The sequence below is a fragment of the Miscanthus floridulus genome, chromosome 10, assembly GCF_019320115.1.
Source record: "Miscanthus floridulus cultivar M001 chromosome 10, ASM1932011v1, whole genome shotgun sequence".
Lineage (NCBI taxonomy): Eukaryota > Viridiplantae > Streptophyta > Magnoliopsida > Poales > Poaceae > Miscanthus > Miscanthus floridulus.
In genome coordinates, this window is record NC_089589.1 from 111,759,898 (window position 1) to 111,775,991 (window position 16,094).

A 16,094-nucleotide genomic window follows, 5' to 3' on the forward strand; every position below is an offset into this window, starting at 1 on the left:
CTGGAAGTGTCATATAAAATCTGTTCCCAGTTATCTCTCCAGACATCAATCAACCATCTGGAAAAGGTTACAGCAGTGGGGTCTAATTTTACTTTTTCTACAGTTATGTTCTGTTGCAAGCACATAGCAAAAAGATCAGGGAACAATTGACTTAGGGATTTATCATACAACCATTTATCTTTCCAAAACAAATTGTTTTGTCCATTTGCAACAACAATTTTCCTACCCTGAAGGTAAACATCTATGATCTTCAGTAAATCAGCCCAGATAGCAGAATCTGTCTGCCTGTGCTTCACAGTGCAGACAGAATCATGTTTGAGATATTTGAACTTGATGATTTCTTGCCATAATCCAGCTTTAGTTTCTAACTTCCATGGCCATTTACAAAGCAGGCTAACATTCATTTTCCTAATATCTTTGATACCCAAACCCCCCTTCTTCTTACTCTTACAAATTTTGGTCCACCTGATGAGGTGATATTTTTTTTCTTTGTAACTCCCCCTTGCCAAAAAAGGATCTTCTGATCTTATCCAGCTTGTTCACAATTGTTTTATCTGGTAGATAGGTGCATTACTTAAGCTAGAATCAATCAAAGTCTTTCTACCAGCTATGGACATAGATCTGTTGGTTTTCTCAATGAGAGGTAACCAGTCAGCAATGTGAAGCCTACTAGGACTGACAGGTACCCCCAGGTACTTGATAGGAAAAGTGCCAATCTGACATTTAAAAATCTCAGCATAGGTTGCTGCCCAGTTCCCCTCATCATTGATAGTCATAATTTTATTTTTCATGAAGTTGATTTTAAGACCAGCCATCAATTCATACATATATAACAGAAGCTTCAGGTTCCTTGCCCCCACCAAATTGTGTTTTAGACAAATGATAGTATCATCAGCATATTGTAACACGGCAATGCCATTGCTAATGATATGATCAACTAGCCCACAAAAGAGATTATTGGATTGGGCCTTCAGTATCATTCTTGTAAGACCATCAGCCACAAAGTTGAAAAGGATGGGAGACAATGGGTCGCCCTGTCTCACACCTTTGTAGCTCTTTATATAAGGACCAATGGATGTTACTTTATATTGATAGTAATTAGAATCTAGTGAATTTGCTGCAGAAAGTTTCTGATTTGTGCGATAAATTTTTAGAAATGCTATACAACACACATGTGTTTTAGGGGAAAAAAACACATGGATTTTTTCTCTCTTTTTTCACCGGTGATCACCGGCTCCGGCAAGCTCGCCCATCAGGTCCCGCCACGCCATCCTGTTTCTTGTGACCTGTCATGCTGCTCGAGGCTGGAAGATCTGCCCACGTCCTTCCAGTACTGCCAGATGCGCCGGTGATCAATAAAATTGCGGCACCTGGACTTGTCCGGATGGTCGTCAGTACTCCACCTGCCCCGTTCATATGCTGCACATGGAAAGCTGGTGCACCACCTCAACCTCTCTGGCTGCTCCAGCCTATTAGAATTGCGCATGTTAGGATTTTTCCTCCTCTGTCATTTGTGATTTGTTCTTCCATAGAAAAAAAAGTGTTTCTTGTGATATGTGGATTTGTGGATCTGTGATCTTATGATTTGTGATTGTCTAGAGGTAGAAGAAGTCTGGAGGTAGAAGAAGGCTAGAGGAAAAAGGAGGATGGAGGCCGTTGGATCTTAATTCTATGGTGCAAAAAAATTCATGTGTTGAAACTGCATAAAACACATGGTTATTGGGTAGAACCTCTCCGGTGCTCCTCTTTGAATAAACTGCACAAATCTTAAAGCGATATTGTTTTTTTTTAGAAAAAGCGATATTGTTACATTATAATTTTTTTGAGAGGATATTATAATTAATTAACTTTTTCACCCGTGCCCCATCTGAGTCCGTCAAGACCCACGCCGGCCCAGCCCCTTCCCGAGTACCATGCGGCCGGAGCGCTTGTGCTTGTTGTGCTGTCGGTGCGGCGTGTCTGCTGGCGGCCGGCCGAGACCATGCAGCGGCCGGCGGCGATGGGCCAGGACCTCGTCGAGATCCGGCTGCACGAGCTACAGTTCACCTGTAAGTCCCCGCTCCGCTGTCTAATGCCTGACTCCGTGTTTGTCGGGGGGGGGGGGGGGGGGGGGGGGGGGGGGGGGGGGGGGGGCGCTCGTCTGCTTCGATTCCGTGTTCTGTTGCTGGCGTGGCTCACGTTTTCTCTCCCCGTTGCGATTGCGAATCGTCTGTGTGTGTCGTGCCAAGCTAAGGTTTATGCGTGACGCTGTCTGATGATTCGAGTTAACTTTTGCCGATTTGTTGGTTTCCTGTGGCGTGCGTTGAATTGAATTGATCATAGACGTAGAGGGTAGCCCGGCCACCCGTGAACTGCTGCTGTTGTTGCGTTTGGTTTGGGGATCGGCTACCGAACCTGCTGCTGCGATGTACTCGATGGAGTAGGAGCCAGCCAAGCTAAACCCCTTGTCAATTTGGGAAGCAAACGGTTTCGTCCACTTTTGTGATTTCCCCCCACCGCTTTCTCAGTCTCAATTGTAACGGTTCCATGAGCTTAATTAAGAGGATCCAAATCCAATCGAGGCAATAAACCTAGGCTTTTTCAACCATTACTTACTTCTTCAGTAATGTGTAACAGTGTAGACTGTAGAGCCCGTAACTTTTCTTCCAGCCTATTACTTTATAGTTGGTTGCTTCCACTCTGTTCGTTTGGTTACAGACAGGTAGATTTTGTGGTGCGAGTGGTTGTAAAGTCCAGCAGGATGGAGGGAAGGATCTGCTTGGCTGTTGGCTCTTGTTAACATGAATGAAAGTGCACTAATGGCTCACACTACGCCTGATATTAATTGTGTTGAGACTTGAGAGAGAAGGACCTTGATGAGAGGGAAATGTGTTAAGCTTTATGAACTTGACAAATTATTTTGCATCCATACTGCAAATGTGTTGCAGTGCGCTTGGGCTGGACCTGGATTGAGTACAATCATAGCTGTAACTGATTTTGTCTCAAAAAGGTTGGGTTACACTATTAAGTGAAAAATGGTCCTATGAGTGTTTTTTGGGAAGAGAATAAAAAAGGCACAATGAATATGCTAAAAGTAATAGTTGGGGGACCTGTAGTGAAATATTATGTTATTGATCTATCTATAAGAAAGTGCACTTGAGTTTTTCCCATCCCTATTTTTGCTTTGGTCTCTGTGTGAATGCAGGTAACAGTACACTTGCCAAAATATCTGCGTTCAAATGGACTTTGTGATTTTCACAGGAAATATCTAACTGTCTCGAACAATCACAGATACCTAACCTACCATGCATGTTGAAACCTTAAAATTGTTGGGCTGGTCAGCTTCGCTATTGTACTCTTTTTCATGACCATGCCCTTGGACACGTATTTCATTAAGAAGAAGTAGAAGTTTTAACATTTAATCATTGCTGCATTGTTTTGGACATCTAATCACCTCGCAGAATCCAAGGGTTACCTTTTTTTTTAACATTTCTGCATTGCTACATCTTTGTTCTGGACTTCTAATCATGCTTTAAAGTGCATTATTTTGTTCCCACTAGTTTTGTCATTTCATTTCAAGCCCTGCCCTCTATAACTGTTCTTCTTTATTTTAAAATGTAAATCTGACCCCCTTTTTCCGATTCTGTGTTGTTTTCAGTTGAGGTGAAGAAACAAAGTTCATGTGTTGTCCAGCTAGTCAACAACTCCAACGAATATGTTGCTTTTAAGGTTTGTCAACAACTTTGAGTTAGCATCTTAAACAAGTCCTATTTTCTTCTCAAGTCTTTCTCCAATCACGCGCTAATGGCTGATATGCGATGTGTAGACATCGAAATATTGAATATCCAATTATCCATTACTTGATATAATGTTGAGTAGATAAGTACAAGCTATTATCCAATTAAGTGATTGGTTTCTGATGATGCTATAGCTAGAACTAGATGTTTTGTTGCTTGTGCCTTGTCTATTCTGTTCTCTTCTTGTTTTGAGCAAATTCTGATCTTGTTTTCCTCTTTCCTCAAATTGGCTAGGTTAAAGCAACATGTCCTAAAAGATACGGTGTTCATCCAAATACCGGGGTTATCCTTCCGAGGAAAACATGTGAATTCACAGGTATGCAACCACATTCACTGTTATTGATAATGGCTGTGTTTATTGAAGTAGAACCATGTTGATAATACTTTGATATCATATGAACCTACTTCTAAGAATTGTGCTTACTTGGGGGTTAGAAGTTAAAAGAGATATATGTCATAGCCATCTTGTCCGATGCCATTTTGGCGAGTCAGTTTGGAGTTTCAAGGCAACATTTTCCACCAAAATTCACTATGTGGTTACAGGTATTGGCGTTTGAGAGGTGGAAGCACAATAATATTTTCAAGTAAAGAAAAAAAATAGGCAATTCAGTCCTGCTTCGGTGTCGGTGTGCATAAAGCTAAAGTGATAAGTTTCAGACCGGAGGTAGTAATTCTGATTCTTGTTTGATGTGCATTACAAGTGGATTCCTTCTTTACTTTCACTGCCCATTAAATAAACACTTGTGCTTGCTATTGGTACAAGGGCAGTCGTTATTAAACTTTTCTGTCTTTTGTATACCTCGTCAGTTTTCTTTCTTATATTGGCTACATTATTCTTTCCTCTTATTCTATTTGTGTTTGCTTTTTACTTATATATGTAGTTACCATGCAAGGGCTCCTAACTGCTCCACCAGGCATGCAGTTAAAAGACAATTTTTTGGTACAGACCACAGTCGTTGTTCCTCATGGTACATCTGACAAGCTATTCGTTCCTGCTTTTGTATGCACCTAGCTATAACCTTTAGTTGCGTAGTGTTGTTTTCATGTCATTTGTTGTAACTGTGATGCTCACCAATTCTTTCTTATCAGTTCTCCAAAGAACCTGGCAGATACACCGAGGAAAGCAAATTAAGAGTTTTTCTTGTTAGTGCACACCAATCACTCGAAGGGCAACCAACTAATGGAATTCATGAAACTGAGCCAGCTGTTCCAAATATAGAGAATGAAGTGCGAGATGTTGCAAATGAAGCTCCTGCCCCTCTGGTACAAGCTCCACCAATTGTGACTGGAATTTCTTTTTTCTCGAACATGCAGGAGAGCTGCATATCATTGCATCAAGAGAAGAGGATTTAGGCTACAAAAGCCAAACAACACGAACACACACACTCACCCCAATAAAACGCCACGTGGGTTGACCGCACTAAACACGCGTTGTCGGTGTTTCGAGTTACCAACTAGTAAATTTCTAGTATTGCGCGTTTGGCTTGGATGGTGTGCTTAGAGGACAAGAGGTTTATACTGGTTCGGGCAGAAAGTCCCTACGTCCAGTTTGTCGCTGCTACTCATGTTACTAGCACTGAAAGTTTGTAATAGGGGTTACAAACGAGTGAGAGAGAGAGACATGTCCCAAGTCTCTGATGTGCGTGTGCTCCTAAGGCGTTTTAGGTCGTGTGTTTTGATGTCTACAGCCATGTAGAGTGGTGAACCGCCGTCCCATCTCCTGGGGCGTCCTACTTCCCCTTTTATAGACGAAGAGGAAGAGCAGGTTACACAGAGTGAAAGAGGGAGAAGAGCCAAGGAGAGGAAGGCTTCTAGGACCGCCAGGCCTTTCTTCTCTTTTATGCGGGTCCCGCCGACACAACAGATGGTGACAGGGACGGCTCCACGCCGGGCGCCTATTCGTCGCTGATGCCACGCCCCGGTATTGTCAGTGGGTCGTGACATCCCATTTCATCCCGGCGGGCGATGCAGCGAACCAGCGGCCCTACAGGGAGTAGGCAGCATAGTGACCACGTGTCCATCACTGTTGGTGATGTGAGTTCCCTGGAGTGACATGTCACAGGCATGGGTCATGTTGAGATATGCCCGCTCCCTGGACGATGCCAGAAGTTTGACCTTGGGTTGTACTTTCTGTCCCGTAGTGGTTGGCGGTGGTACAGGCTTCCTTTAGGAGCCGCGCCTAAGGGTCGGGCAAGACGGAGCCCCCGACCTAGAGGCCGGGCGAGGCGGAGCCCCCGACCCAGTGGTCGGGTGAGACGGGGCCTCCGACCCAGAGGTTGGGCGAGGCGGAGCCCGCGCACTTGGGGTCAGTTGGAGCTGTAGTCGCGCTCTTGACTGCTCGGATGAATCAATGTTGATGACCATTTGCTGCTTCTCTTCGGGTACCCTAGTATTGGTCCCCGACAGTAGCCCCCAAGCCTGCAGAGGAGTAGAATACTCCATCGGAGGCTTTTCCGAATGTGAGGACTCTAAGAGCCTTTGCCTTCTTTTGTGGTCCACGGCGTGTCCTAGGGACAGTGATTCCCTTTCGTCGTGATTGGACCCCTCGGGGGTATAGCCTTGAGATTTGGTGGGTCGGAAAAGGTCTTTCCTAATTCTGACCCCTACGGAGGTCTGTCGTTTTGTGACCGCACGTTCGGTCTCCTTGCGAGTCTAACTTTCCTCGAGCCCCCGCCCGTAGCAGGGGTCAGGTCGAGGGTCGGCTCATCTTTGCGATCGTCTTCCCTCAAGTGTTTTTCCGATAAAAACGGAGGGACTGAGCCGTGCCATGATTTTCCTCTATGGAGGAATCATGGTGCTCAGTGAGCTATTAACGGGCTAATCCGAGTGGGGCCCTGGCATCCCGTTCGTAGGGGTCCGGCTTGGGTCCGCTGGTGACCGACTCTAGATTCTCAACGGTCAATCAATATAGTTCTCGAGTCCATTTGACCGGTCCCGAGGGCTCTCTTCCTTTCTTTGAGGAAAAACCATGGATCGTATCTGACCGAGACTCGAACATGGGCCGGGATGCCCATGGCACTCGGCTGGTGTCGCGCCCATTTCGGGCCGGAGCGGCACCAGTGTGACCGTATCGTCGGCCGGTGCGGCGCCGCCCACGGTGGCGCCTGTGCCCTCTGTGCGACAGGCGGACGCGGGCATTCAAGGGGTGCCTTCAGAGGTTGTGGAGCAGCTAGTGATGGCCGCGATACCGCTGCTGACGGTAGGGCAGACGGGGCTACCGACCGCGCTCATGGCACCGACCATGGCGGGTGCGATGCAGCCGGTCGTGACCCCGCTGGCACAGGTGGAGGTGGCAGCGGCCGTGACAAATGGTTCACAGCCGGGCGCAACAGCTGCATTGCCTAAAGCATCAGCGTGACCCCTGCCATCGGCGGCCCAAGCGATGACGCCTGGCATGAGCTGGATGGAGGGGGACGTAGCCAAGGGGTCCTCGGGAGTCGTGGTGCTGGGAGAGAGGTTCGCGTCCGCACCACTGACCCCTTCCATCGCTGAAGGGGGCGTCCCAGTGGGGACGTCATGACAAGATGGGTCAGCGGCGCTTGGGGCCGGCGGGGAGTCATCCCAGACCCTAACGTCGGTGGGCAACGGCTCGCCCACGCAGGGCGAGCCCCTACTCCAGTGGACGGATCTGTAGGATCCGGTGTCGACACTTTTTACCCTTGATGATGCCGCAGAGAGCATGGAGCGGGAGAGCCTCGATGTAGGGATCGCGTCCATGCTCGAGGCCCTAAACCATGTCACGGGCGCATTGCGCGATGTTGCTGTTCCCTCCGGTCGAGTACTGCTTGGTCCTACTTCTTGCCCTTTTCTTCCTCTATATACTTTTTGTATCCTGACCATCGTCTCCCTGTAGTACCTTATAGCTCGCAGCAGTGGGAAATCTCGGTTCCTTCATCAACGAAAGGAAGCCTAGGACCGCCTCTTGAGGAGGCGCGACTACACGGGGAGTTGACAGCTCAGCTCATTGCCGCCCAATAGAGGGTGGTCGAGCTGACTCCCCTCGCCGAGTAGGTGGCCAATCTTTGGTCGTGGGTGGTCGAGGCCCATCGAGATGCTAACAAGGCTAAGAAGGCGTTTGAGGCCCTATCAGCGAGGTTGCAGAAGGAAGGAGCGGGATGAGTTGGTCCAGAAGGACGCCAAAGCCCGCCAGCGGATCCTTTACCTTCCGGGCGAGGTTGAGAAAGAAAGGGATCTGAAGTTGGGGGCCGAGGAGAAGCTCGTGGCCCTAGAGAAAATGGCGAGCCTGGATGCCGCGGCGGTCGCTCGACTGCGTAAGGAGCGGGATGAGCCGATCCAAACCGCAGAGAGGCTCTTCTTGGAATGCGGTGCAGCTCGCAAGGAGCGTGACCAGGCTTTCCGAGAGCGTGACTAGGCCTGCCAAAAGCGCGATGATGCGTAGCAGAAGGTTGGCTCCTTCTAGGCTGAGCTCAAAAGGGAGACGACCCAGAAGCTGGAGGTCGAGAGTGTTTCTGCTGGGCTGGCTATGGATCTCGTCGAGGTGAGGAGAAATCTTCAGGCGGAGAGTGACGAGCTCGGTATCCTGAGTGCCGCCCTCATAGTGGTCTGCGATGACCTTGAGGTGGTGCGGTCGAAGGGGACCAGCTCGTTCGTAGCTTGTGCCATCGAGATCACGGCTCGGGTGCACCAGCTCGAGAGGATTGCTCAGTCTCATTATGGGGACAACTTTGATCTAGAGGCGATGAGCCATGGCTACGCGCTCGGTTATGAAGTTCATGAGCTGGAGGAGATGGAAACGGCGGTGGCTCCCCTTTCGCAAGACTTGGTGGATAGGATAGAAGGCATAGATCTCCCCTGGAGGGGCTCGTTAGTTAAATAGGTCGGGTGGTCATTTTTGTAATAAGCGGACAAGTTCCATCCCTTTTGTTTCATTTGAACAAGTCTGTTCTTTCGTTTCGATTGAACAAATTTGTTCTTTCTCCCCTTTTTATGTGTAAAAAGGGGTAAAGCGCTCTGACCCTTCCTGTTGTTAAGATTGTAGAGCTCGAGGTGCGGGCAAGAAACTCTGATCACGCTGGTAAGCAAGAGTGCCATAGCCGCTGGGGCATAAGTTTCTTGTAGTCCGACCAGCCTTACTCAGTCGTTTGTTTCCACAAACCTTCCCTCTAGGTTTTTAACGTGAGAAAGGGGTTGGTCATGGCGACTATTTTAGAAAGGGTATATATATATACCCTTATTGGCCCCTGAGTGAGACTCGACCCTTTGCCATTGCCGGGGTAGGGTTTCACTAAAGATTGAGAAGACGATAGCGAAACTGGTAGGAGAAAGCATTTTTTTTGTTTTAGAAACGTTATTCTTAGTTTTCATTCGTACCCCCTCCCTAGGATCCAAGCCATCATTCTGCGACCATGCATTTTGTCTCCTTGCGAGTCCAACTTTCCTCAAACCCCCGCGCGTAGCGGGGTCTGGTTGAGGGTTGGCTCGTCTTTGTGATCGTCACCCTGTTCGCGGTTTCCGCAACCGGAGGGGTTGAGCTAACGTCACTTGCCTCGATGGCTCGAGTGTCATGCTCAGTGAGCTTGCTAATGGGCATGTCAGAGTGGAATCTGGGTCCATCATTCATAACAGGGTCGGCGTAGCCCTCATGTTGGATTCCACTACTCCTTAACCTACCTCCTGACAGATGCCTGAGTCATTCTAGAGACCGACTCAGGTGGCCCGCTGGCTTTCCCTCGATGGAGATTCTATGGGTATGGCTCGAGGTTAGGATCGAATGAGAAGGTCGAGATGAGCATGTCCGCTTCTGAGCGAGTCGAGCAAGGGCCGCTGGGCTCATCTGCGTTTTCTCCCCTGGCTCTATTCGACGCGAGGTGGCCTCGAGCCCTTCGCGGGTCAGCCTTCGAACCTCAGTCGGTCGCCGCTCATATAGAATGAGACGACTACCGCTTCATGACGCGACGCGAAGCATTGTGATGCAATAATTGCATATGTGATGCTTGGATGTATGAGAATGGATGAATGAATGATCATGCACTGGAAAAGTAAAGTGGGGGTTGGTAAAGTTACCTCGATGGCTCGAGTGACGGGTTCGGGGAGCTCTTATCGGATATGTCTAAGTGGAATCTGGGTCCGTTGTTCATGATGGAGTTGGCGTAACCCGCATGTGGCATCCTGTTGCTCCTTACCCATCTCTCGGTAGCGGGCCGAGCCATCCGATCGACTTGGGTGACCCGCAAGCACATGACTTACCTATGGAGATAGAGGATGAGATCATCCCGCCCAAGAAATTAGTTTGGTAGATAATCCAGGCGGCGAACTTGTAATAAATGGACAAGTTCTTAAATTTCGTTACAGCCAAACATATTTTTAGACCTTCTCCCTTTTTGTATAAAAAGGTTAATGCGTTCTGACTCTTTCTGTCATTAAGGCTGTAAAGCTCAAGGTGCGGGTGAACAAACTCTGATCACGCTGGTGAGCAAAAATGCCGTAGCCGCTGGAGCGTATGTTTCTTGCTATCCAACCAGTTTTACTCAGCGTTTGTTTCTGCAACCCTTGCTTTTAGGTCTCAACGTGAGAGAGGGTCGGGCACATAGAATGTTTGCCAGGTGGATATACTTTTAAACGCATACCGACTCTTTCCAAAGTTAAGGCTAAAAAGCTCATGGTGCGGAAAAAACTCTAATCACGCTGGTGAGCAAAAATATCGTAGCCGCTAGGGTGTAGGTTTCTTGCAGTCCAACTAGTTTTACTCAGCGTTTGTTTCCGCGACCCTCGCTTCTAGGTCTTAACGTGATAAAGGGTCGGGCGTAGAGAATGTCTAAGGATAGATATGCTCTTATCAGCCCCCGAGTGAGGCTCGACCCCCTGCCATTGCTGGGGTCAGGTGTCACTAAAGATCGAGGAGTTGATAGCAAAACTGATAAGAGAAAGTGTGCGTAAATTAAGGGTAAAAGCGACGTAGCTGTTCGATGTTCCAGGCGTTGATGAAGACTTCGCTGTCGATGGTCTTGTGCTTGTAGGTGCCTGGTCAGAGCATCTCCGTGACGACGTATGGTCCCTCCCACGGCGGAGAGAGCTTGTGGCGGTTCTTGTTGCTCTAGACGAGGTGGAGCACAAGGTCCCTGACATTGAAGGCCCGACCCCGTACTCGACAGCTGTGGTACCGGCACAATGCTTGCGGGTACTTGGCCGAGTGGAGGAGGGCGGCGTCGCGTGCTTCATCTAGCTGGTCCATGGCATCCTCAAGGGACGCCTCATCTCCCTGTTCATCGTACGCCCTGACCCTCGACGCTCCATAATTGTGTCAGGAGGATAGCCTTGGAACCATAGACCATGAAGAATGGTGTGTAGCCGGTGGCCCGGCTAGGGGTCAGCCTTAGGCTCCAGAGCACCGCAGGAAGCTTCACGAACCATCGTCCGCCAAACTTGTTCAACCAGTTGAAGATCCTAGGCTTGAAGCCTTGTAGGACTAGGCCGTTTGCACGCTCGACCTACCCGTTCATGCGGGAGTGCACCATGGTGGCCCAATCGATGTGGATGTGGTATTCATCGTAGAATCGGAGGAACTTCTTTCCGGTGAACTATGTGTCGTTGTCCATGATGATGGAGTTCGGGACCCCAAAGCGATGGACGATGTCAAGGAAGAACATCACGGCTTGCTTGGACTTGATCGTGGAGATCGGTCGAGCGTCTATCCACTTTGTAAACTTATCTACGGTGACAAGCAAGTGCGTATAGCCCCCGGGCGCCCTCTTGAGAGGTTCGACCAGATTGAGCCCCCAGACCACGAATGGCCACATGATGGGGATCGTTTGGAGCGCTTGGGCCTGCAGGTGGGTCTATCGAGCGTAGTATTGACACCCTTCACAGGTGCGCACAATCTGTTCAGCATCAGCTACTGCGGTCGGCCAGTAGAAGCCTTGTCAAAACATGTTTTCGACCAAGGTCCTAGGCGTGGCATGGTGCCCACAAACCCCACCGTGGATATCACTCAGCAACTGCTTCCCTTGTTTGATGGGAATGCAATGTTGCTGGATCCCGGTGTGGCTTCGCCTGTAGAGCTCAACCTCAATAAGGACAAAGGACTTGGCATGACGCGTGAGCCGTCGAGCCTCCATTTTGTTCATCGGCAGGGCCTCATAGAGGTGGTAGTCAAGGTAGGACGTCCTCTAGTCGGCCAAAGGGTCAGGCTCTGTCGCTGGAACCTTGTCAAGCTCCATGACTTTAGGGTCAGATGGAGCCACCGGCTGGTTAGCCCCTGAGCCTAGGGCAGGTGGCCCGTCACCGGTTTGTTCCAGCTCCTCGTAGCAGACCGAGAGCTTGTATTGATCACTGGCGAAGATGCCCATTGGCACCGGCTCTTGGCCGGACGCCGTTTTTGCCAGCGCGTCGGCCGCTTCGTTGAGACGCCTCGAATGTGACTAAGCTCGAGACCGTCGAACTTGTCTTCTAGCTAGCGGACTTCTCGACAATATGCAGACATCTTGGTGTTGTGGCAGCTTGACTCCTTCATGGCTTGGTCGATGACCAGCTGGGAGTCACCTCAGACTTCGAGCCATCAGATACCCAACTCAATGGCGATGCATAGGCCATTGATGAGTGCCTCATACTCAGCCATATTGTTGAAGGAGGGGAAATGGATGCGAACCATGTACTTCATGCGTACCCCGAGGGGCGAAACGAAGACCAGCCCCGTGCCGGCGCCTTTCTTCATCAGTGATCCATCGAAGTGCCTCATAAAGCGGCTGAGCGCGGCGAGGCACCCTATAACTCACTGTACCCCCTTTGTGTTCTTAATCGGGCCCATCCTCGTGATGGCCGAGATCATCTCCGGGTTGGCCTCGATGCCATGCTCGGAGACAATAAAACCTAGTAGCATACCCCTTGGGACTCCAAAAACATACTTCTCAGGGTTGAGCTTAATGCCGTTTGCTCAGAGTTTTGCGAAGGTCTTCTCTAGGTCGGCTACGACCTGGTCAGCCCATTTGGATTTGACCATGATGTCATTCACGTAGGCCTCAACGACCCGCCCGATGAGATCCCCAAAACACTTGAGCATGCAGCGTTGGTACGTAGCTCCCAAGTTCTTCAGGCTAAATGGCATTGTGACATAGCAAAATGATCCGAACGGGGTGATGAAAGACGTCGCGAGCTGGTCGGACTCTTTCATCGCGATTTGATGGTACCCGGAGTACGCATCAAGGAAGCAAAGGGTTTCGCACCCTGAGGTCGAGTTGACTACTTGGTCTATGTGTGGCAAAGGAAACGGATCCTTTGGACACGCTTTGTTGAGACCCATGTAGTCAACACACATTCTTGATTTTCCACTCTTTTTTCATATAAGAACGAGATTGGCTAACGACTCAGGATGGTATACTTCCTTGATGAACCCAGCCACCAAAAGCTTCGCAATCTCTTCACCGATGGCCCTGTGTTTCTCCTTGTCGAAGCGACGTAGGCGCTGCTTTACCGGCTTGGAGCCTGGCCTGAGCTTCAAGGTGTGCTCAATGACTTCTCTCGAAATGCCTGGTATATCCGAGGGTCTCCACGCAAAGATGTCTCTGTTAGCGTGGAGGAAATCAACGAGCACGCTTTCCTATTCAGAGGAAAGCGTGGTGCCAATGTGCACCACTTTGCCCTCGGAGCCGCTAGGGTCTATGAGGACCTCTTTGGCACCTTCTACAAGCTCGAAAGACCCGGCCAACCACTTAGGTTTGGGCATTTCTTCGACGATCTCCTTCCTGATGGCTGCAAACTCTTTGGAGGCGATAATTGCGTGGCGTGTTCGCAGCACTCGACCTCGCACTCGTAGGCGCGCTAGATGGAGGTGCCAATGGTGATGACCCCGCGTGGACCCATCATCTTCAACTTTAGATAGGTGTAGTTGGGGACGGCCATGAACTTCACGTAGCATGGATGTCCCTGGATGGCATGATAGGTTTCGTGGATCCCGACCACCTCGAAGGTAAGGGTCTCCATCCTGTAATTGGTTGGATCCCCGAAGGTGACGGGTAGATCAATCTGTCTAAGTGGTACGACCTGCTTTCCTAGCACGATGCCGTGAAAAGGCGCCCCGATCGGCTGGATGCACGCTCGGTCGATGCCCATGGCGTTGAGCGTTTCAGCGTACATGATGTTGAGGCCGCTGCCTCCATCCATCAACACTTTGGTGAGCCGCTTCATGCCAATGATTGGGTCGGCCATGAGCGGATATCCTCTCGGCTGTGGGATGCTTTTTGGGTGGTCGGTCTGATCAAAGGTTATGGCAGACTTCGACCATTAAAAGAAGGTAGGAACGGCGCGCAAGCTTCTAGCGACGCTTGGAGTCGTAGGCCGCCGACCCTCCAAAGATCATGAGGCAGCCATCCAGCGCCGGAAATCCACCGTCCTTCCCCTCGGCGTCGTCTACGGTCGACTTGGGCTCCTTCCTATGCTCCCCCTTGTTGGAGCCTCCAGACAAGAACCACTTCATGAGGATGCAATCCTTGTATAGGTGCTTGATGGGGAAAGCATGGTTCGAGTATGGCCCTTCGAGCAGCTTCTAGAAGTGGTCTGGGGTACCCTTGATGGGCTTCCGACCCCCTTTGTAGTCGGCAGTGGCCACGAGCAAGCCCTCGCGCCACTGCTTGTTCTTTTTTTTGTTGGGACGGTTGGACGCGCCTTCGTCGACGTCCTCATCCGGCTTTGCCTTGCCTTTGAGGCTATCAAAAATCACCTCGACCGCCTCTTCGCCCGAGGCATGGCTGGTGGTAATGTCGAGGAGCTCCTTGGTGGTTCACGGGCCCTTACATCCTAGCTTGTGAACTAGGGACTCGTAGGTGGTCCTAGACAGAAAAGCTCCTATGACGTTGGTATCGGTGACGTTGGGCAGCTCGTTGCATTGCCTAGAGAAGCGCCAGATGTACCCATGAAGAGTTTCCCTGGACTTCTGTTGACAATTTTTGAAATCCCATGGGTTCCTAGGATGTGCGTATATGCCCTGGAAGTTTCCCACGAAGATCTCTTTTAGGTCCACCCAACTTTGGTTTTGGTTGGGCGGAAGGTGTTCCAACCACGTTCGTGCCGAATCGGCCATGAACAATGAAAGGTTGCGGATAATGAAATCGTCATTATCCGCTCCATCAGCTTGGCAAGCAAGCCGATAATCCTCGAGCCACAGTCCGGGGTTCATTTCCCCAGAGTATTTTGGGATGTTGGTCGCCGGTCGGTACCGTGGTGGGAAGACGGTGTTGAGGATGTGTCGGCCAAAGGCCTGAGGTCCCAGCAAGTCGGGGCTCGGGCTTCGGTCCTCGCCGCTATCGTAGCGTCCGCTTCGACGAGGGTGATAGCCAAGGGTACACCTACGGGCATCGAGGGTGTCGCACGCGTCACAGTGGAAGCCGAGACGCTCATGCACCGGGACCGCGGCGCACGGCCTACCGCCTTGCTGCGTCTGGTGGACAGACACGTCCCTGTTGGGTTGCTCTAAGGGCGCGCGCTGGCTAGCATCGAGCTCGTGTCGTCGGGACAGCGAGCTTTCGGCCTATTGTGCCGCCGCATGCTCGAGTAGAGTGCGAATCTCGCGATGGGCCCGATGATTCTCGGGTGTTGTGGGCCCGAAAGCCCCTGGAGCAAGGCCGCCGCAGCAGCGATGTTCTAGCTTGCCCGGGTGAAGTGTGGGACGACTTCATCTTCCTCGATGATCCTCTGGTTCACGTCGCGGGCCACGGTGCGCGCACATCCACCGTCTCGGTTACGCTTGATCTCTTGATCGAGCTCCGCGCGTTCCTGTTCGAGCTGGAGTTGTGCTTCCTCGAGCTCCTGGTGCCGGGCCTTCAGCTGCTCTACCCGCAGGTGAGGTGGGGCCCCCTGCATCCCCCTCGACCTTGTCGTTGAAGCTGTTCGTTGGGGTAGCCTCTCCCTCGTGGATGCTTTCGACGTACCCCTCAGGGGTATCTGCCATAAAACATTCATGAGAGTGGTGATGGCTCCTCCTACTGGAGTCAGAGTTGGAGGGCGACTCCGATTCTCCTGCGAGGAGGTCGTGGAAAGATTCTGCAACATATTCGGTTATCCCCATGAACTCGTCATTCGTGGGGGATGGGGGCGTGCGTTGCGCCACAAGGTGGCCAACGGTCTCAGCGACATTGCGCAGACCGAATGGGAGCGCTGTCGGGGCATGCTGGATGAGGTATTCTGGGGAAAGCGGCTCTCTTCCGGCAAGCTGCGTCATGACGTTGGTGAACGAGAAGGTGAGGCGGCCTAGGTCCTCCGGGGATGGTTGGGGTCCCAGGAAGGCGTCGAGCTGGTGTTCTAGCCTCCTGTAATCGAAACCGAGAAGCTGGTCGCTCCCAAGGGCGCGGGCCTCTGGTGTTTGCAGCC

At 50.8% G+C, this 16,094-nt stretch overlaps 2 protein-coding genes across 2 annotated transcripts; one reads left to right on the forward strand and one right to left on the reverse strand.

Moving 5' to 3' along the window:
• Nucleotides 1–1,999: 1,999 nt before the first annotated feature.
• LOC136489304 (vesicle-associated protein 2-2-like) lies at nucleotides 2,000–5,129 on the forward strand. Its single transcript, XM_066485987.1, has 6 exons — nucleotides 2,000–2,048; nucleotides 3,638–3,708; nucleotides 4,011–4,092; nucleotides 4,658–4,776; nucleotides 4,866–5,039; nucleotides 5,091–5,129. Exons 1-6 carry the CDS (start codon nucleotides 2,000–2,002, stop codon nucleotides 5,127–5,129), a joined length of 534 nt encoding a protein of 177 aa, XP_066342084.1.
• Nucleotides 5,130–13,550: 8,421 nt separating this feature from the next.
• On the reverse strand, nucleotides 13,551–13,937 carry LOC136489305 (uncharacterized). The gene has a single exon (XM_066485988.1). It carries the CDS (start codon nucleotides 13,935–13,937, stop codon nucleotides 13,551–13,553), a length of 387 nt encoding a protein of 128 aa, XP_066342085.1.
• Nucleotides 13,938–16,094: the final 2,157 nt, after the last annotated feature.

What these genes read in the sequence shown, in the direction of transcription:
- LOC136489304 (XM_066485987.1), top strand. Translation starts at nt 2,000, where the DNA reads ATGGGCCAGGACCTCGTCGAGATCCGGCTGCACGAGCTACAGTTCACC. An exon ending in GCACGAGCTACAGTTCACCT is followed by an intron (nt 2,049 to 3,637) that starts GTAAGTCCCCGC and finishes TGTTGTTTTCAG; the next exon opens with TTGAGGTGAAGAAACAAAGT. An exon ending in ACGAATATGTTGCTTTTAAG is followed by an intron (nt 3,709 to 4,010) that starts GTTTGTCAACAA and finishes CAAATTGGCTAG; the next exon opens with GTTAAAGCAACATGTCCTAA.
- LOC136489305 (XM_066485988.1), bottom strand. Translation starts at nt 13,937, where the DNA reads ATGGCCGACCCAATCATTGGCATGAAGCGGCTCACCAAAGTGTTGATG.